A 21,700-nucleotide genomic window follows, 5' to 3' on the forward strand; every position below is an offset into this window, starting at 1 on the left:
CAGGTTTCTGCTGGGGGGGGGCACAGAACCTCAGATTATTGAGTACTTTCATTTTTTTCAATAATATTTTCAATAAAATATGCCCCCCCTTGGCTATGCCCACGGGCTCTCTGTAAATATTTTCATGTTATCTACGGTGGGGCTCAGCTCGGAATATAGGTGTGCCAAAAACCAACAACCCTGGAATGTGATGACGCTTAAAGAGGAGACCTGAAACGCGAGCCGATTGGGTTTCCGCTCTTGGCTTTGCGAGGGAGAAGTGTCTCGTTTCCTGGCATAAAAATTGCAGGATGTTTGTAACTGTTCCACTTTGGTGGCCTGCATAAAGAGGCGAGCCCCAGTCTGTGCTCGAGCAAACGACAAGGCTTTGCGGCTGGACTTCATTCAAGGTGCCCTTGACCACTGTCCGCGGCTGCCCTATGGCAAAGTGATGCTGGCAGGGTCAAAGGGCATCAGCAAAGCAAGCGAAGCCCAAGGACGCAGGACAGGAGGAGCAGAATGATGGCAGAACAGAAGTGAAGTGAGTCACTCACTCACTCATCTCCTCGACCGCATTTTTTCCCCTTTCCCCTGCAGCCACGAAAGAAGTGAGGCAATGAAAAGCTTCAATAGACAGGCAAGTCCCCGCCCAGGAAATCTAATATTACATCCCCTCTTCTGAAAAGTTTTGCTTTAGCAGAGGCTGCTGGGGAGTGGACCCGTCTTGGTGAGTGGATGCAAACCTCTTCCCCTGTGCCGTGCAGATGTTTAAAACTTAAGCTAGGGCTGGAAGGTTGCTTGTGCCGGGGTGGCTGTGGAAAAGATTAGGCTTGCAGGCAAAGATATTTGCAAACAGCCCGGCTGAATTTGCACAAGCAGTTCCTGGCCGCTTTGTTCTGTCTCTCAACACCTCGCACATCCCTCCGCAAGAGTCCTGGGAACAGTAGCTTGTCAAGCATTCTTGGAATTGTACCTCTGGGGGGGAGTGAACTACAGTTCCCAGGATTCATTGCAGGGGGTGCACTTTAAATGTTTGGTGCGTGCAACGCCTCCCTCCTTCAGCAAACCCCCAGTCAATATTCTGAGGGCAAAGGTGTGTGTGTGTCTAGGGTGGGGCAATTGAATTCGCAATCCACCCTGCATCTCCTTCCAGTTGTAGTCAATCATTCCTCCCTCCTTTAAGCTTTCTAAAAACAGTAGCTAATGGGACCATCACAAAAAAGGGGGCTGCCCACCCCTGCCGTTTCTCTGCCTCTGGTAATTCAAGTACTAGCATAACCTCCATCTGTATTTCCATTTTTGTGGCTGGCTGATTCATCACAGCTTCCCCGTTTTCAGATAAGACCGAAACAAGTGGGGACCTGCAACAATTTGCAGTATATCCCCAGTTCCAAGCAGTAGCTTGGAGCAAGAGGAGCCTCTTAGCCCATTGCAGATGGGATCAAGTGGCACCAGTTTTCTTCGTTCCTATTCCTTGAGGCCTTTCCCGGCTGCATTAAAAGGATCAGGTAGGAGATGAAGAGAAAGAGTTTTGCCCTAATGTGTCAGCCTCCAGAGACCCTCCCCCTATTAAGTGCAAAGACGATCTTTGCCTTGAATACAATGCACAGAGCATGAGATCTGCCCCTGATCTAGGTGTCTGTTCCAGCTGAGAGCTTGCTTGCTTTAAAATGGGGAAGTTAGCCTCAACTGGCCCAACTGCCCTTCCCCATTGCAACAGATTGGCACCCCCCATCAGAAGCTATCAATGTGGCAATGGGTGGCATGTGACTTAAGCATACTTTTCCGAGCTTAAAGCGCATTACAAAACCCAAGGCTGGCTGCTTGAGTCATTTCCATGCCCTGGGACATGATCAGCCACAGCTGGCTGCTAACTTTGCAAATAAATTGCTTCAGCAGGCTGAAAGCCAGTACTTAAAGGAGGACTTAGGAAGATGAGCCCTGCTGAATTAGATCAAGGTCTTTTTGGCCCAGAGTCTTGCCTCCCACGGCAACCAGTCAAATGCTTCAAGGAAATTCTAAGGGTAGCATGAAGATAATCATCTCCATGCTCCGCCCCCATGGTGTGCAAAAATGCTCCCCTTGACGTTGACATTTAGCCATTGTAGCCAGTGATCACAAACAAACCTGGCCACTGTCATCCACCTCTAGGCTAGACTACTGCAGTGCACCCTCTGTGGGGCTGCCCCTTAGGTTGACCCAGAAGCTGCACCTAGTGCAAAATTGCGTGTTCTGACTGCTTATTGCGGCAGAATATTGCAGCACTGCTAAAAGCACGCTGGCGGCCAATTTCTTGCTGGGCTAAGTTCAAGATGCTAACGCTGGTACCCAAAGCCTCATACAGCTCAGAAGCAGGATTCCTAAAATGCCATCCCCTGTGTACCCAACTGATCACTGCACTCTGCAGGAGAGAAGGCCACCTCAGATACCATCATATCAGGAAGCCTGTTCTGTATGATATAGTTATGGGACCTTTTAGTGTGGTGAAACCCACCCTTCAGAACTCCCTCTCATTATATCTCAGACAGGGCCATATTTGTCTTTTGGGTGCCTTTTGGACCTACCTTTTCCAACCAGTGGAGATTTATTATCCCAGCTTTTTTCTTCATCGGGCTAGGAACTGTATTTCTATATATGTTTTTATTGTGGATGGGGTTTTTTTTTATTGTTGAATCGCTTTGGGATGTTTCATGGGAAGCAATTCATGAATGAATGATGAATTAATTAATTGAAGTAAACCAATACTCCGGGAACTTGTCAAATCCCCATCGGAAAGCCCTTTGAGCCAGTGGCCCTCACTACTTTCCATAAGTTTATTTGCCAGCAATGTGGCCAGGTATTCCATGCTGCACAGAATATTTACATAATGGAGGAAGAAAGAAAGATCAAGAAAGAGACTCAACCAAGGATGGGGAACCCGGGATGTTCCAGTTGTATCATCAGCATCAATTGGATTTATTACCAGGTCTTCACTATTAGGTCCCAATTACAATAATATAAAGCTACAATATTGTAATAAACAGAATATATATATATATATATATATATATATATATATATATAATCAGTCAGGGATGTGGGTGGCGCTGTGGTCTAAACCACAGAGCCTAGGGCTCACCGACGGTTCGAATCATCCCCATGATGGGGTGAGCTCCTGTTGCTTGGTCCCTGCTCCTGCCAACCTAGCAGTTCAAAAGCATGTCAAAGTGCAAGTAGATAAATAGGTACCACTCTGGTGGGAAGGTAAACGGCATTTCCGTGTGCTGCTCTGGTTCGCCAGAAGCGGTTTAGTCATGCTGGCCACGTGACCTGGAAGCTGTACGCCATCTCCCTCGGCCAATAAAACGAGATGAGTGCAGCAACCCCAGAGTCGTCCAAGACTGGACCTAATGGTCAGGGGTCCCTTTACCTTTACCTATAATATCAGTTGAAACAATTTGCAACCAGTTTACACTCACACATACTGTATCTGTTAGGTGTCAAAGGCCAGTAAGAGAGCTGTATCTCCAGAAATTGAGAAAGGCTGTATAGTGAAGGTACCAGACACAACTCTGTAGGTAGGGAATTCCACAGCTAAGGGGCTGCCACAAGGAAGGCCCTGTCCCAGGTCGGCCATCCCTGAGCTTAGGGCAAATGAACTATGAGAAGGTACCCCCTGCTGATCTTAACATGCAAGAGGGAATGTAGGGAAGGATGTGGGGTTCTCCCCCCCAAAAAAAATATTTGATACACATTGTCATCTCAAGTGCACCCAAAAAGACATGTGGTCCAAAATCAAAAATAGTTTAACCGCACCACTGATTCAACAGTCAACCTTCGATATTCTACTTGCACTTCTCACTGAGCTATGTCCCCTCTGTCTCATTCAGGGTGATAGCAATCTGTGGGTAGACTACTCTGTTCCAAGCGTGATAACCCTGAAATGTTTCTTTCTCTGCAGATCCCGGAACCATGTACACAGCAATCCCCAAAAGGTAATGAACTTTTTTCACTGCCCATCAAACAGCATGTTCCAGACAGGCTCCCTGGAACTGTGTTTTATGTAATGTAAAATCGGCTAGTTTAAACACCTTTTTAAAATAATAATAATAATATTAAAAAGCTTGTTTACTATGTAGGGCACTCCCAGATTGTTGCTGTTTTCGGGTGGGATGGAATCACAAACCGGGTAAATTTAAGTCACACAATTATAATTGGTTGGGAGGTCTTTCGCAACAAACCCACTCCTCCGAAATACTGGACTTTTTGCAATAAGGAAAAGGATGTGGAAATGCCCTGGAAAGTGTGGAATGTTTGACACAATGTCATCTAACCTCCCTGCAAACAAATCAGAAGAAATACTAATCAAATCTCCTTGTAGACAAATTGGGATGAATGTTCAATAAACAGGTCATCAGGAAGCACCCATAGTTTGTTCCTCAGTGGAAGGTTCCCCAGTTTGAGGTTCAGAAGGTAATTGGCTCTACCACTGTGCTACCATTTTGCATCTGACTCCAGCTCATGGACCTTGAGGTGCTAATTAAGCATAAAACAAAGTGGATCCCAACATGCATCGTGTAAACAGTCTGGTTTCCCTCTTTCCTCCCTCATCCTCTCTCCTCACCTGGATTCACCTTGTATCTCAAGGACAGAGAAATGGTGCTTCTCAAGACCTGTGATTCAGTAAAGAAAAAGTGTTTTAAATGCTTTCTAACACTGTGATACCTGATGTGGAGGTCTGTCTTTCTCCAACATGATTTCCCATTAGGAGGTTTTCCTGAAATGTTTTTTTGGGTTTTTTATGTGTCTTGATCCAGCCATGGTTTGACTCCAGCTCTCATCTGGTATCAGAGTTACTTGAATAATGCAGACGGAGTCCAGAGAGAAAAGAAACTGATAATACTTTATTGGGTAAACAACAAAAAAGCAGTTAATAAGATGGGAAGAAATAAACAGAGATTTCTTGCCTTATTTACAGGCCTTGTTCAGAGTAGGGCATACTCCCTCAGAACTACACAGGCAGAGCACAAATGACCTCAGCAAAGATCATGCCTTTCTGACTGATTGCAAGGCAACATTTCCTCCACCACCCCCTGGTCAGCTGACTGTCAACAGAATTAACCCTTAAGCGACAAACTGAACAATCCTTGCTGTTGTACTTCCAACATCATCTGTCCCAGCTATCATGGTCAATGATTAAGAATGATGGGTAGTTGTAGTCCAACAACATTTGGAGGAGCACAGGTTCCCCAAAGCTGATCCATCACTTTTCATCTTGTCCTCTTTGAAGTCTCTCTTCCTTTTCGCGTCTCCTTCTCTACTTGCATCTTATTCTCCTGTTCCTTTGGTCTCATCCTATCCTGGCCCTTCTGTCTTGCAATCCATTGCTTTCTTCCTTTTTTGCATGGCAGCGGCTCACCCTTCGATGCTTCGGTAAAAGAGCCGGGCCTCCACATCTGGCGAGTGGAGAAGATGAAGCCTGTGTCGGTACCAGAAGAGATGAAAGGCATCTTCTATTCTGGGGATTCTTACCTGGTTCTTCACAATGGACCTGATGAGCAGTCCAGTGTGCACATCTGGATTGGTAAGCAGCAAGGCTTGGCAGAGATGAGACGAATTATCCATATGCAGAACCCATCTGTGGGCTGATTCAGTAGGAAAGCAGCCTCCATCCGCACTTTCTCTTGAGCCAAATATTAAAACATGAGGAAGTGACACACATCAGGGTATGAAAAAAAGTGAGCTTATAGGGTTGCCATATTTCAAGATCGCCCCAAAAGTTGCCATGCTTTTTTTTTGGCAACACTAGATCTTAAGACACGATGACATGTGTGACACAGGTTGTACCTATTGGAGTTTAGGGAGACCTCTCTCCCATGTTATTATTATTATTATTGGGCAGTGTCCAACCAACATGTTCTCTCGGCACAAGGATTTATGCTTGTGTAACAGGACTTTTTCCTCCTACTCCTTCTTAGTTCTCAATGAGCTGTTGCCTCCCCCCTGGGGTTTTTCACACTCTCCCTTTGAACTTCTGCAGTCCTGAAGGTTTATCTGAGCATGCTCATGCTACGCTCTTGTTTTCCAGTCGCCCTATTTTGGTCTCATTTCTGTCAGCGCTCAACACCCAAGTTTGCTATTTGAGGGAGTGGTATACACGAGAATTATCCTGGGAATATCCATCAGAAGTGGAGCTGGAACGATTCCTATCAAATAACTGCTCTCTCCCTGTCACCCAGGCCAGAACTCCTCCCGAGATGAGCAGGGAGCCTGCGCTCTGCTCTCCACCAACCTCAACTTCTTCCTGAAAGAAAAACCTATCCAGTACCGGGAGGTGCAGGGCAATGAGTCCGACATTTTCATGGAGTACTTCCCCCACGGCATCAAATACCAGGTAAGACAGGCCTGACCTAACCAGTTTTTCAGGTTGCTGCTTCGATCACCTGCCAATCATGAGCACAGTCCCCTTATGAAAGAAAGCTTAGGCAACAAATCACATGCTCATTCGTTCCACATTTATCTGCCCAGGCTGGATAAATATGCATATGAGAAGCAGTAATTCAGTCTAACCTACCTCCTAGGGATGTTGTGAGGATGGAATGAGGAGGGCAAGAAACCCACATCTGCCACCTTGACATCTTTGGAGGGCAGGCAGGCCATAAAGATTCTCAAGAGCAGGGGTAGGCAACCTAAGGCCCAGGGGCCAGATCCGGCCCAGTTGCCTTCTCAGTCTGGCCTGCAGACAGTCCAGGAATCAGCTTGTTTTTACAGGAGTAGAATGTTTCCTTTTATTTAAAATGCATCTCTGGGTTATTTGTGGGGCATAGGAATTTGTTCATATATATTTTCCAAATATAGTCCGGCCCACCACATGGTCTGAGGGATGGTGGACCGACCCACGGCTGAAAAAGATTGCTGACCCCTGCTCAAGAGAAACAGAAAAGTTGGGGTGTGCACAGTGCTTTTCTTCTAGGGGAAAAAATGTGCTAGTAGCCTTGAGTGCCCCCGGGGGGGGGGGGAGCACTGGGTGTGCGAAACCAAAATAAGCAAATAACAAATTTCACAAACACCACACAAATTCATATGACAAAGCTTACAATTGCAAACCTTAAAAGTAAGCTGCTTCTTGTACAGCAGGCTTTTGCCACCCAATCCAGATGTTTCGGGCTACAACTCCCTACACTGGCTGGGGCTGATGGGAATTGTAGTCCAAACACCTGGATGGGTCCAGGGGGGCAAAGGTTGCTCCAGAGCAGTGTTTCCCAACCTTGGGTCTCCAGCTGTTTTCAGACTACAATTCCCATCGTCCCTGACTACCGGTCTTGCTAGCTAGGGATGATGGGAATTGTAGTCCAAAAACAGCTGAAGACCCAACATTGGGAAACACTTATCTAGAAGATATGACAAACAACCGATGCATTTTGACCAGGAGCTGGTCTTCTTCTGTGGTCTAGTAATATCACAAAAACCACAGCGTATAAAACTATGGAAAGCAGTACCCTTATTCTAGCCAAATCTGCCAAATTCAGGGCGGCTGGAATAGTGTAACAGCAGTGCCACCTGTAAACAACTCAGAAATTGCCTCTTTAAAAAGGCTAGAATGTGGCGTTAGATAATTTGGAATTTAAAAGATATAAAATAGCGTGGTGTAGTGGTTAGAGTACTGGACCTTTTAGACCAGGCTTTGGATCCCTGCTTGCTCCCTGGGTGACTTCGGACCAGTCACTGCCTCTCATGATAAACAAATAAACAGCTTATCTCAAGGAGCCTATCCCCTTCACCACCCCAAACTCCAGCATCCTCCTGCTTCCTTGCAGACCTCAACCTCTTTTGTCTGTGCTCCACAGGAAGGAGGTGTGGAATCTGCCTTTAACAGAACCCAAGCCAGCCAGCAACCCAGTCCTATTCGCAAACTCTATCAGGTGAAGGGGAAAAAGAATATCCGGGCCACTGAAAAAGAACTGAGCTGGGCTAGTTTTAACACCGGCGACTGCTTCATCCTGGATCTAGGAGAGGTGAGCCTGAAAAGAGGAGGGGAAGCCTCTCTCGACCTGTGTCTTCTATTTATAATTGCTGTGTTGTTTTTAATGTGTGGTTTTGGTGGGGGTTTTTTTGCATGCAGTGGTACCTCGGGTTAATTCGTTCCAGAAGTCGTTCTTAACCTGAAGGGTTCTTAACCCGCAACACGCATTCCCTACATAGGCCTCCCGCGGCCCCGGAAGCAGATTACGTTCGTATCCTGGGGCAAAGTTCGCAACCCTGAACACCTACTATAAATTGATTTTAGAATGAGTTGATTTTAGAATGCATTTCAATTAATTGATTATGATTTTATGTAAATTGTGTTACTTTTATTGTTGTTAGCCACTCTGAGCCTGGCTTCGGCTGGGGAGGGCGGGATATAAATAAAATGTTATTATTGTTATTACTTGCCCAGTTCGTAATCGAAGCATTCGTAAGTAGGACAGTTCATAACCCGAGGTACCACTGTATTTTAATTACAAACATTTATGTTTTAACATTTTTATGGGGTGTGAATGTGTGGGTGGGTGTTAAATATGGTTGCTTATCTTTTAATGTTTGCTCCATTTGCTTTTGGCACATAAACCGCTATTTTGGCATTTCGGTGGCACATAAATAATGTTAAGAGCATAAGAGGAGCCTGCTGGATCAGGCCAAGGGCCCATTTAGTCCAGCATCCTCTTCTCTCAGTGGCCACTGAGATGCCCTTGGCAAACCCACAAGATGGACCAGAATGTAAGGACAATCTCTCCTCCTGCAGTTTCCAGCAACTGGTTATCAGAAACATGATTGCCTCCATCATGGACAATGTTGATGGTGCTGTGGGGAAGAGAGGGGGAACATACAAGTTTGGAATATGGGCTAGCATGTTCTGCTAATGCCCTGTGAATAGGGATGGAAGGAGGCAGCTCTTTGCATCCCAGTTCTGTGTTCATCAACGTCAGCCCTCTTTCCACTGCAATTCAGCTTCCCCTAATTCCTGCATGGGACGCGGGTGGTGCTGTGGGTAAAACCTCGGTGCCTAGGGCTTGCCGATCGCATGGTCGGCGGTTCGAATCCCCACGGCGGGGTGAGCTCCCGTCTTTCGGTCCCAGCTCCTGCCCACCTAGCAGTTCGAAAGCACCCCTAAGTGCAAGTAGATAAATAGGTACCGCTTTATAGTGGGAAGGTAAACGGCGTTTCCATGTGTTGCGCTGGTGCTGGCTCGCCAGAGCAGCTTCGTCACGCTGGCCACGTGACCCGGAAGTGTCTCCGGACAGCGCTGGCCCCCGGCCTCTTAAGTGAGATGGGCGCACAACTCTAGAGTCGGACACGACTGGCCCGTACGGGCAGGGCTACCTTTACCTTTACCTTTAATTCCTGTATAGTCTGTCTTGCTATTTGCTATTCAGTGGTACCTCGGGTTACAGACACTTCAGGTTACAGACGCTTCGGGTTACAGACTCCGCTAACCCAGAAATAGTACCCCGGGTTAAGAACTTTGCTTCAGAATGAGAACATTAATCGCACGGCGATGGCAGGAGGTCCCATTAGCTAAAGTGGCACCTCAGGTTAAGAACAGTTTCAGGTTAAGAACGGACCTCCGGAACGAATTAAGTTGTTAACCCGAGGTATCACTGTATCTGAAACTGATGCAATTAATTTCATAATCAATTTGAGTAGAATCGAAGCATCAAAGACGATGCAGAAAACAATGTATTTATTTATATGATGTTTACAAACTAAGAAAAGAACAGCATATGCTCCTACTCGCTTGGGTCATTTTCATTACTGACCCCTGACAAAAATGAGAATTGCAGCAAGTCTCGCTCCTCTTTCCATTTCCGACAGAATTCTCAAACATCCCTAGTTAGGAGAGTGCACAACTACGTTCATTGGGCAGAAAGAAATGTGCTCCTTTGTGTAGGATCAGAGTGGGTGTTTTGGATGACCATTAAGAGTCTGGATGTAATCTTCGACACCTCCCTTTCCATGGAGGCGCAGATTGCAGCTATAACAAAGGCGGCATTTTTTTCACCTCCGCCAAGCTAAGCAGTTGGCTCCTTACCTCTCTCACCCTGACCTAGCCACTGTGATCCATGCAACGGTCACCTCCAGACTGGATTATTGTAACTCGCTCTATGTGGGGCTGCCCTTGAGACTGACCCAGAAACTCCAGCAGGTGCAGAATGCAGCGACGAGACTCCTTACGGGATCCTCGTTGCAGGATCACATTCACCCTGTGCTATACCAGCTGCACTGGCTCCTGGTGGAGTACAGGATCAGGTTTAAGGTGCTGGTTTTAAGCCTAGGACCCTCGTACCTACGGGACCACCTCTCCTGGTATGTCGCACGGAGGACCTTATGGTCTTCAAACAAAAACATCTTGGAGGTCCCGGGCCACAGAGAGGTTAGGCTGGCCTCAACCAGAGCCAGGGCTTTTTCGGCTGTGGCCCCGATCTGGTGGAACGCTCTGTCACAAGAGACTAGGGCCCTGCGGGACTTGACATCTTTCTGCAGGGCCTGCAAGACAGAGCTGTTCCACCAGGCCTTTGGCCAGGGCACAGCCTGACCCCCTCCTTTGGTAATTCTTCACAGAACTCTAGCCCAATAGTTGCTATCAATTTGATTTGAACTGATTTTATAATGAATTGATTTTAGAGTGCTGTATTATTTTACTGTTGTTAGCCGCTCTGAGCCCGGCTTCAGCTGGGGAGGGCAGGATATAAATAAAAATTTATTTATTTATTTATTTATTTATTTATTTGGGGTGGACGTGGGGCAAGGTGTTCTGGCCGCAAATGGAATGAGAAAGTTTCTCCTCTTGGCCTCTCCTTTCAGAACATCTTCACTTGGTGTGGCAGCAAATCCAACATCCTAGAGCGCAACAAAGCCCGGGATTTAGCAACGGCAATTCGGGATAGCGAGAGGAAGGGGAAGGCCAAAGTGGAGATAATTGCAGATGGCGAAGAACCGGCTGAGATGATAGCGGTAAGTTCCTTGCAAGAGAGGAAAACGTTTTGGGGAAGCTGTCTAGGAAGCAGATGGGCATTGACTAAGTTCTTGGCAACAAGCTGGAGCTGGGACCTGTCTTGGTTTGGTGGGATATAAAACCCCTGCCAGAGGAGGGTCTGAGATATGGGTCGTGTTTTGGCTTCTTAATTGAAAGGATCATGTTGAAAGGATCAAGGAAGTGGTCTCCCAACAGGGCACACCAAACAGGTATTGAGGTACCCTAAGAGTCTATTGAACACCTCATTACTGCAACATCTGGCAATGTGTGGACATAGGAGATAAGAAGCTGCTTTGTCTGTCCACCCAGCTCAATATTGTCTACTCTGGCTGGTAGCATCTTTCCAACATCTGAAGCAGAGCAGGGCCTTTTTTATGATTTGCCATTTCAGGGGTGGGGAGCTGTTGGCCCTCCAGATATGTTTGGTTTACAACTCTCATCATTCCTACTCATTGGCAATGCTTTGTTGGGGCTGGTGGGAGTTGGATCCTTTAAAAACAACAACACTAGAGATGCACTGGATTGGACCCGAACCTTCTGTGTGCAAACAATGTTCTCCCCAATTTTAGGAAGTTGCCTTATGTTAGATCAGCCCATTGGTCCATCTAGTTTAGCACTGTCTCCAGGATCCCACCCCTCCTTCTCTCCTGCTAGGGATTGAAGAGAAGACCACCTCTCTGCCACTGCGACTCATCCTTTCGTAATTGTCAAGCAAGGCACAGAGGTGGGGTTCTGAGCCCAGAAATGAAACGTCTGGAAGCTGGGTATCAGTATTACCTGCCGCTGTCTTTTTCTAGGTCCTGGGTCCTAAACCAGCTCTGAAAGAGGGCAGTCCAGAGGAAGATGTCATGGCTGATCGGAAAAATGCAATTGCCGCTGTACTTTATAAGGTAACAACCTGTCAGGCTGCTGTTAGCAATCCTGGATAGTTGCCCAGGAAAGTATAAAGACAAGGGAAAGTTTCTTACTGTCCTTTTTTATTTCAAACTTTACAGAGAGAGGCTATAGAACCCAGCATCTTGGATAATGGTGTTGTCCCAAGTGAATCTCCACCCCCCCCGTCTCTCCCACTTCCTCATTCGTCATTCTCGTTATCTCCTCTACGGGTGCTACTATGTGCCCTCTGTCTTTGAGCTCTTGGCTCTCCTACTTTTAAGGCTTGCTGGGTTCTGGGAGATGGAGGGTCTGGGATGCTTTCTAATGACAACGTGTCAGTCCGCTGTTGCTCTGGCTATCCCATTACTTCCCAGTTGCCATTTTGTATCTAGCTCCACCACCATTCCAGCTGCCATTGGGCACTTGGCTCTGTTTGGTGGATCCTAGGGTTCCAGTAATAAACAAAGTAGGTCCAACCATCTTGAAGTCCTGCCACACATGAATGGTATCATGTCAACGAAGGCATTTGCTCCTCTTTTCTTCTCGTCTCCCAGGTATCCGACATGACGGGGAAAATGAGCCTGACCAAGGTCTCGGAGTCCAGTCCATTCCATCAGGACCAGCTCATCACAGATGATTGTTTCATCCTGGACAACGGGCTATGTGGGAAAATCTACGTTTGGAAAGGTGAGACACGCAATGCATTGCTATGAGAACAGCCCAACACTTGGTGTTGGGACTCTGTGAGTCGGAAAGGGGTCTCCTAACAATTCTCAACACCCTTAACAAACCACAGTTCCTAGAAGTCTTTGGAGAAAGCCATGATGGTTTAATGACAGATGGTTCAGATTTAGGAGAAGGTTTTCTTTCTTCCTAAGAATATTAGTCCCCCCCCGTCCTTCCCAGTAAACACCAGCTCTTCTCTGCTTGCTCTCTCTCAGCTCTTCTGACCTGTCCTTTTCCATCTTTCCTCGAAAAGGCCTCCGAGCAAATGAGCAGGAACAACAGGCAGCCCTGAAGGTAGCTGAGGACTTCATCACTCAGATGAAGTATCCCCTGAACACACAGGTAAGCAAGCAGAGGCTGTGCGGCCTTATCAAAGTTTCCAGAAGGCTCTACTAAATGAAGGAAATATCCCCAAACTTGGGCAATGAATGGCAATTTCATTGCCATTTACACTGATCCCAGTGCGCTCCCACCACGGGCATTTGAGGCCATGCACACTTTTGTTAGCCACAACCCACATCTATCCTGTAGTTTATTGAGGAATGCTGCTGCTGCTGGATGCATTTTCCCTCAAACCACCTTCTATCTGATTTGAAAATGAAAGCCATCGTTAAGCTTGAGGTGTGCACATTTGAGACAGCTTTTGCACATGTGCAGGCGACATCTTTGTGAATAGGAGCTGGAGGGGTTGCAGGTGTGGGGAAACAAAATATGCAATGTGCTTAAGACCCCCTCGCCCCCCCTCTGGTGTGCACAGCAGTGTGCAAATACAACTTGAAATGCAGTGGGGTAAAAGAAATTAGCTGCACTTCAAGCCCTTAGGATGACCGAATGAGACCTGGGAATGTTGCAATGTGCTTGATCACTGGTGAAGCTGTTAAAAACTTAAGAGCAGCCCTGATGGAACAGACCAAATGCCCATCTAGCAAGGGTGCCTGGTTCACACAGTGCCCAGCCACAGGGACATAGCCAGCTGCTCTGGCAGCTGGAGTGGTGGTGGGTGAGCTGCCCACGGGGGCATCATGGCCCCCAGTGATCTGCCCAGGCCCCACGCTGCCGTTTCAGGCAGCGCAGGGCTCTGAGCCACTGTGTAACTCCCAGGAGAGATGCGTGGCTCAGGCGCACTGCAGGCCATGCCCCATGGTAAGTGCCACCCCCCCATGGTGTGCCATTTTGTCACACACACCCTCAAGGATGACACCCGGGGTGGACCGCAGCGCCCGCACCCACCTGAGGCTGAGCAAAATCATCTGTAATGTAGAGAGAATGGGTAAAGAGTTTTTTCTCATAATATTAGAGGCTACAGAAGAGGCATTGTGGGAAATATAAATAGTGGCAAGATGCCACAAGTTGGCACTGCTTAGAGCATTGCAGCTGTCCACTGCAACAAGGTAAGACTGCCAGGGCCAGAGGAGGGAGCCCAGCAGAGGGCAACTTGCCCTAAGCCACTCAAACCTAGAAGCAGCTTGGCCCATTTCTTTGGCATTGCTGGGGAAAAAAGGGGAGAGGTTGGAATAAAGCTAATGCTTGTGTACCATTAAAGGTAAAGGGATCCCTGACCATTAGGTCCAGTCGTGACCGACTCTGGGGTTGCAGCGCTCATCTCGCTTTATTGGCCGAGGGAGCCGGCGTACAGCTTCCGGGTCATGTGGCCAGCATGACTAAGCCGCTTCTGGCAAACCAGAGCAGCGCACGTGTAGTAAAGTAGGAATATTTAGAAAATTATTCTTTGGCCAAGCAAAAGAGAGTGAGGCCTTGTGGGAGTCTCATCAGCCACAAGGACCCTGGGAACGGAATTGTGTATCTTTAAAATTCTAGACAACTGACTCCTCAGCTGAAAGGTTTATTAGAACCCAGGATGTCTTGATTAATGAAGGATCTAACACCGGAGTTCAATGATGTAAACATCCCCCCTCCCAGTGTTGTTATCTGCCCTTGAATTGCCTGGGAATGTGTCTCTGGCGGAAGGGAGGAACCCCTTTGATTTAAAAGTTTGAATTCCAAATTGGCCCAGCTGTCAAGAGGTAAATTGATAGACTAGCAAGCCGATCATTGGTGCATTCAAAAAATAATTTGAGTTTATGATTGGCTTGAAAGTTACGACGCAGGTTGCGAATTGGAAATAAAAGATCAGAGAATCCTCTGCTCTTGGCCTCTCTGCCTCTCTGCCTTTGCCCTGCAAATCGCAAAGATGCCCGGCTCTATGGTTCCAGCTTAATAGGCCGTTATTCATCTTTTGAAATGGAGATCTTCGATCGTCTTCTACTTGCAGAGGCTTAAAGAACAACAACTATCCTATCTTTGTGTTAGAGTTGTAAGTATGTAATCTTAGTTAGTCTATGTAGCTTTGTTGTTTTCTTACCTGTAACGTTCTAAAAGATGTGCCTGCTATTTTAGCATGTTTCTTATGTTATTTTAAAATAAACATTTTAAAGATGAAACTGTTTTAGTTGTGTGCCTTTCCAAAAGGGAATAGCTAAGTCCTAGCCTTACGCTTGGTTACGCTATACCGTAGAATTTCTGCCTGCAAGTCTGTGGATACAGCTTGTAGAGAAGGGGACAGCCAGGCTAATGGGTCACGGCCTTCTCCCTGGGTTGTGATTCTGGGTCCCCTGGACAAGAGGGAGTGGTGGCAGCCCTACCGGGTTTTGTTTGTTCTGTTTTGCAAAAACGTAGTGTTCGTCCGCCAACCCTGTCCTGGGCGTCCTGGTCTGGCCGGAGAGCAGAGACAGGAGAAGGGAGGGGCAAGAGGTTGGGGACGAGCATTACTACATGGTGGCAGCGTGGTGGGATTGGACTTCCCGTGGAAAGGCACTTTGATTTTTTAAACTTGGCACGAATCTTTTGTGGGTTACAGGTGGTTTGTTTTTTTTGGATAGTGATAGTTAGGAGCATGGAGGACAGTTCCGCAACTTCGCAGCAGCAATCGTTGCAAACTTTAGATCAATGGGGAGGAGAGGGAGAAGACAGCTCTCTCCCGGTGGAAACCGAACCCCCTAAAGCTGTGAGTCCTGGAGTGAAATCCGCTTCCTGGTTTTCAAATGACTCGGAAACAGGGTCAGAGGAAGAACTGGTGGATGCCAGCGTGATCCGGAAGGGTCAGAGAGAGTCCTGCATTGTGGACGGAGGGAGGGGCACTCCCGGTAAACAAAAGTTATCTCCTCGTGAGGAGGTGGAGGCGGTGAGGGCCTCCACCCGTCCTAGGAAGAACTATTCTGTTTATGCAGAACCCAGAGAGATGGATGTCTCGCAGAGTTATGATGTTGAGTGGGTTCGTGATCCGGTGAACGGTGGATTCCGCTGCCGGGAGAAGTTTCCCCAGATGGGCTACTTCATGAGACCAAGAGTTAGCCGGATGGCACCTGACTATCAAGAATTGCCACAGCAGTCCCAGGATGTGACTGTGGGAGACTGCCGTCGGGAACAGCTTGCGCCTGACGCCCGTCGGAAGGTGAGACAGCGCGCATTCAGCCCAGGCAGAGTCTACTCGCCGGTTGCGGCTCGAGAGGTGCGCGTGCCGGCGCGAAAGTACGTGGCAGAGGAGGAGGAGGAGGAGTACTTCCAGAGACCCCTGCGTGGATACGCAACAACGGCAGCGGAGCAGCTACGTGCCGAGGGGCAACCGCCTCCTGTGCCTGCGCCGAGGTATGGACTAGTCCCGAGGAGGGGGGGAGATCAAAATCAACAGTCCCCTCCAGGACTGACTTTAAGTAATCTCAACTGGAAGGTGTTCCAGAAATACCACCCCCCCACTGATGTCCTTAGTTACCTAAATTTGTTTGAGGTGACGTGCCGGGACATGGGCGTAGCCCCAGAACTTTACATGGCTGTGCTTCGGCCCCTAGTTTGTGGTGATTTGTCAGAACTTATGGGACATCTCCCTTTGGAAGAAATAAATGACTATGAAAGCTTCAAGAGGCTAGTCATGCAGCGGCATGGCTTGCACCCTGAACATTATCGTAAAGCTTTCAGGAAAGTGGAAAAGGGGGGGCTTACTGACAACATTGCGGTTTTTTCTGCAAAAATGGCCCAAAATTTCGAACTGTGGCTGGCGGCTGAAGGGGTGGAGGATGTGAAAGAAATCAAACAGCTGATGCTGATTGAACAACTAATGCGCTCCCTGCCCCCTGAAATTGTTAGCCTGGTGGCTGATAAAAAACCAAAGACACTAGCAGAAGCTACTACTCTTGCCGAATCTTTTTGGCTGAACCGCACCCATCTTGTTAATAAAGGACAGAGTAATATGTATAAAGCTACAGCGTCATCGGGGAGGACCGCCCCCCCCATTAAAGAATCCAGCAAGGGATTGTCTACACCTGCTAAAGACTCTGTTGCAGCTGGGGGAGAGCGTGCTAAAGTGCCCCCGAGTTCTGGACTGTGTTTCTTTTGCAAAAAACCGGGGCACATGAAAGCAGCATGTCCCCAGTTGGCTGGGAAAAAGTCCACCGTCCTTACCTCCACGCCTGCTGTTCGCATGATACAGCAGCAGGAAGAAGATTGGGAGGAGGGGCCGGCCAAATCTGGAGCGGTGGAGAGCTTGGCTCCGGAGGAGGAGGGTGAGGTGACCCCTGTTGGGAACAAACCTGAAAAAACTAGTATCACCGTGGGTCCTGTTTGCACCCGGGGAACTCGAAAATCACCCCATGTGAATTGGGCGAACTTGGAGTTTTCTGCTCCTATTGAAATCAATAAAACTGTTGTGAACTCGTACCGGGACACTGGGTCTGACATCACTAGCGTCTCAAAAGATTTGGTTTTGCCTAGTCAGATGCAGGAAAGACCCTTAAAAATCAGTCCTTATGGGGTAGAAGAAATTTTGCAGCCCACAGCAATAGTCCCCCTTAAATACAAAGGTTACAGCGGGGACCATCTGGTAATTGTTCATGATCCAGAAGTTTGCAAAAGCCCAGTTTTGGTTGGGAATGATCTTGGGTTCCAAGTTTATTTGCAACAACAGCTGAATGGGAATCCGGTAACTGTAGCAACTCCCCCCATCCCATCCCAGGCAGGGAGAAACTCAGTGGAGCCTGAGACAGGGTTGAATAGAAAACCCGGAGGGGAGGGAGAGTTACCTGTTTTGGATGTGGACTCTAGTAAGAACTTTAATGCTTCTGTTGAAATGGAGGACTGGGGAACAACACCTCAAGGTTTGAGGGCTGAGGAGAGCTTTGTCCCGGGTGGGAAAGGTGGAAGTTTGGTGCCTGATGCTATAACTCCCAAAGCTACTGAAACTGCAACACCTGAGAAATTGGTGGGAAGGAGGGTTGGCTTGATACGCATTGCCACTCCTTGTGTTAATCAGCCCTGCTCAGCGTCTGACGTAATCCCCAGGATCCATCGAATTGTTGTGCCTTCTTTTCGAAGTATAGACTCTGTTACTGAGACTCTACCAAAAGTTTTGTCCCAGTGGAACCAGCCCAATTTCCAAAAGAGTAAGCCTGGTGGTGGAAATTTAATTCCACAATCTACAACTGTTGATTTGGTTACCTCTAAGGACTTTGGGGGGGATCTTTGTGTTCCAGTTCCTGAACCCCAGGGTTGTGTGAACTTTACTTTGGAGAAAAGTGTGTTGAAATATACAGTTTCTCCCCAGCAGCCTGATGAAAACCCCCAAGCAACACAGACTGTGAACTATGTCAGCTTGTCTGGCCAGCCAAAAGCTGAGAGGCCAGCAGAAGCAGGGGGGTCTGTCCAGCCAAGTCAAGACGCTATAGAAAGTTTTGAGTTTTTTGATCATTCTCTCCTAGGTTGCCGAGAAGCTGTGGAAATTCTCCCTTGTGAGACTGAGTTTATCGCTGATGTGTTTAACAAAGAAATTCTTTGCCCACAGCTCAAGGACTTTAAAGACCCAGACGACGTGTTTTTTGTTTTTCAAAAGATGTTTTATGATGCAAATGTTTGTGTTAGGAAGAAATTGAATTTGGTGGGTCTTTTACAGAATTTCAGTCCTAGGAACCAGTACGATGATGGTATGAGCAAAAATGGTTTTGGTTTTGTTTGGAATTCTATTTTGCCCAATCCCTGTGTTCAAAATCTGTTGGGAGTGTTCAGAGGAAAATGGGAGGGATTGGAAAGGGTTGAGTTGATTTTTTCTGAATCGTGGCCAGAGCAGCTTAAGCATGTGCAGAGTGCCTTGGCGCGATTGCAAGATGCCAACCTGACCAGTAAGGTATATCAATGTCAGTTTGCTCAGGGAAGAGTGATTCCCTTAGAATTCAGATTGGGCTTGGGAAACATTAGATCCCGGAAGGCAGAAATCCATGGTGTGTTGGAATGGATTTTACATCGATGCCTGAGAACCTTTGAATGGCTAAAACAAGCCCTTGCAAGTTTTTGGGTGAACCTAGCCCATAGCCCTCAGCGTCCCTTTAAAATGCAAACCAACGCTAGTCAAATAGGATTAAGAGAAGGTTTGGACAATGAGAGAAGTTGGCAACCCGTGGTGTATTTGAACAAAGAATGGTTGCCCCAGGGAAAAGACCGTCTCATTGTTGAACCCAAAGGTCTTTCTGGTTTGGAGATAGTGATTCAAAGCGTGGAGAAAGGAGACTGTGCTGTAACTTCGACTTGTGCCAGTCTTCCCCTGAGGTTAGATGCTTACTGGCCTGACCCTAGTGCCTTTGATCCTGTGCCTTATCAGGAGAAATATCAAAAGGTGCTTGACTCTTTTAGAGACCATCATGCTGATACTGTGAAACTGTATGTGAAACTTGAGTTTGCTTTGCTAATCGCCTTGGGAGGTGGAGAACAAGGGATTTTTGTATCTTTAGGCTTCCCAAAAGATATTTTTGAGGGGTCATCTTCATTTACCCTACCCAGAACATCGGTTAGGAAGTTTTTTGTTATTTCACAGCTTTTTTACTGTGCCTGTGGTATTGATCCAGAGCTGTTTGTGTAACCCCCTCACATTGCAGGAAAGAACAACGTTGTTGCTGATACTTTGTCTAGAATGTACCAATCTGTGCCATGAAACTGTGTAAATATCGGATTAAGGGGGTGCTGCTAGTGATGTATGGTTTTAAAAGCTGCTAAAGCCCCCTGGACCGGATGATCTACCTCAGTGTGTAAATAATTTTCTTTGATGAAATTAGGGGACTTTACCCTTAATTTCATTCTAGAGGGGAGGGTGTAGTAAAGTAGGAATATTTAGAAAATTATTCTTTGGCCAAGCAAAAGAGAGTGAGGCCTTGTGGGAGTCTCATCAGCCACAAGGACCCTGGGAACGGAATTGTGTATCTTTAAAATTCTAGACAACTGACTCCTCAGCTGAAAGGTTTATTAGAACCCAGGATGTCTTGATTAATGAAGGATCTAACACCGGAGTTCAATGATGTAAACATCCCCCCTCCCAGTGTTGTTATCTGCCCTTGAATTGCCTGGGAATGTGTCTCTGGCGGAAGGGAGGAACCCCTTTGATTTAAAAGTTTGAATTCCAAATTGGCCCAGCTGTCAAGAGGTAAATTGATAGACTAGCAAGCCGATCATTGGTGCATTCAAAAAATAATTTGAGTTTATGATTGGCTTGAAAGTTACGACGCAGGTTGCGAATTGGAAATAAAAGATCAGAGAATCCTCTGCTCTTGGCCTCTCTGCCTCTCTGCCTTTGCCCTGCAAATCGCAAAGATGCCCGGCTCTATGGTTCCAGCTTAATAGGCCGTTATTCATCTTTTGAAATGGAGATCTTCGATCGTCTTCTACTTGCAGAGGCTTAAAGAACAACAACTATCCTATCTTTGTGTTAGAGTTGTAAGTATGTAATCTTAGTTAGTCTATGTAGCTTTGTTGTTTTCTTACCTGTAACGTTCTAAAAGATGTGCCTGCTATTTTAGCATGTTTCTTATGTTATTTTAAAATAAACATTTTAAAGATGAAACTGTTTTAGTTGTGTGCCTTTCCAAAAGGGAATAGCTAAGTCCTAGCCTTACGCTTGGTTACGCTATACCGTAGAATTTCTGCCTGCAAGTCTGTGGATACAGCTTGTAGAGAAGGGGACAGCCAGGCTAATGGGTCACGGCCTTCTCCCTGGGTTGTGATTCTGGGTCCCCTGGACAAGAGGGAGTGGTGGCAGCCCTACCGGGTTTTGTTTGTTCTGTTTTGCAAAAACGTAGTGTTCGTCCGCCAACCCTGTCCTGGGCGTCCTGGTCTGGCCGGAGAGCAGAGACAGGAGAAGGGAGGGGCAAGAGGTTGGGGACGAGCATTACTACAGCACGGAAACGCCGTTTACCTTCCCACTGGAGTGGTACCTATTTATCTACTTGCACTTTGTGCTTTCAAACTGCTAGTTGGCAGGAACAGGGACCGAGCAACAGGAGCTCACCCCGTCATGGGGATTCGAACCACCGACCTTCTGATCGGCAAGTCCTAGGCTCTGTGGTTTAAGCCACCCGCATCCCTATGTGTACCATTACACCAGGGCTATCCAACTTGGTAGGGACGCAGGTGGCGCTGTGGGTTAAAGCCTCAGCGCCTAGGACTTGCTGATCGCATGGTCGGCGGTTCGAATCCCTGCGGCGGGGTGCGCTCCCGCTGCTCGGTCCCAGCGCCTGCCAACCTAGCAGTTCGAAAGCACCTCCGGGTGCAAGTAGATAAATAGGGACCGGTTACCAGCGGGAAGGTAAACGGCGTTTCCGTGTGCGGCTCTGGCTCGCCAGAGCAGCTTCGTCACGCTGGCCACGTGACCCGGAAGTGTCTCCGGACAGCGCTGGCCCCTGGCCTCTTGAGTGAGATGGGCGCACAACCCCAGAGTCTGGCAAGACTGGCCCGTTCGGGCAGGGGTACCTTTACCTTTACCTTATCCAACTTGGTACCCTCCAGATGTTTCAAACTCCAGCTCCCATCGGCCCCAGCTAGTATGGCCAGTGTTCAGGGATGAAGGAGTGGGAGACCCATAATAGAGGGTTGCCTGCCATGTGTGTCCTTTTCTCACGCACCTTTATCCTGTTTCCAGGTGGAAATCTTGCCCCAAGGCCGCGAAAGCCCTCTCTTCAAACAATTTTTCGTAAACTGGAAGTGAAACCGAGTCGACATCGTGAGCTGGAAATATTTGGTGCATGTGCCTTACATATCCTGTTATCGACCATTATGCCTTATTAAAGCGGAGCCACTGTGGCCTAACGTTCTTCTTTG

The 21,700-nt window shown here is 47.5% G+C and overlaps 1 protein-coding gene across 5 annotated transcripts; it reads left to right on the top strand.

Moving 5' to 3' along the window:
- Nucleotides 1–228: 228 nt before the first annotated feature.
- On the top strand, nucleotides 229–21,693 carry CAPG (capping actin protein, gelsolin like). 5 transcript variants are annotated; one of them, XM_083713759.1, is made up of 10 exons: nucleotides 229–520; nucleotides 3,920–3,953; nucleotides 5,370–5,542; nucleotides 6,198–6,352; nucleotides 7,806–7,973; nucleotides 10,801–10,950; nucleotides 11,770–11,862; nucleotides 12,403–12,535; nucleotides 12,828–12,916; nucleotides 21,522–21,693. In XM_083713759.1, the coding sequence occupies exons 2-10, from the start codon at nucleotides 3,931–3,933 to the stop codon at nucleotides 21,585–21,587; spliced, it is 1,050 nt and encodes a 349-aa protein (XP_083569885.1). In that variant the 5' UTR covers nucleotides 229–520; nucleotides 3,920–3,930; the 3' UTR covers nucleotides 21,588–21,693. The 5 variants fall into 5 exon arrangements, with proteins under 5 accessions (XP_083569885.1, XP_083569883.1, XP_083569884.1 ...); XM_083713757.1 differs by having other exon boundaries at nucleotides 243–706; XM_083713758.1 differs by lacking the exon at nucleotides 229–520 and adding an exon at nucleotides 571–704 and having other exon boundaries at nucleotides 3,915–3,953.
- The last annotated feature ends 7 nt before the right edge of the window (nucleotides 21,694–21,700 follow it).

Source organism: Podarcis gaigeae (assembly GCF_964106915.1).
Source record: "Podarcis gaigeae genome assembly, chromosome: 15".
In the NCBI taxonomy this organism is placed as follows: Eukaryota; Metazoa; Chordata; class Lepidosauria; order Squamata; family Lacertidae; genus Podarcis; species Podarcis gaigeae.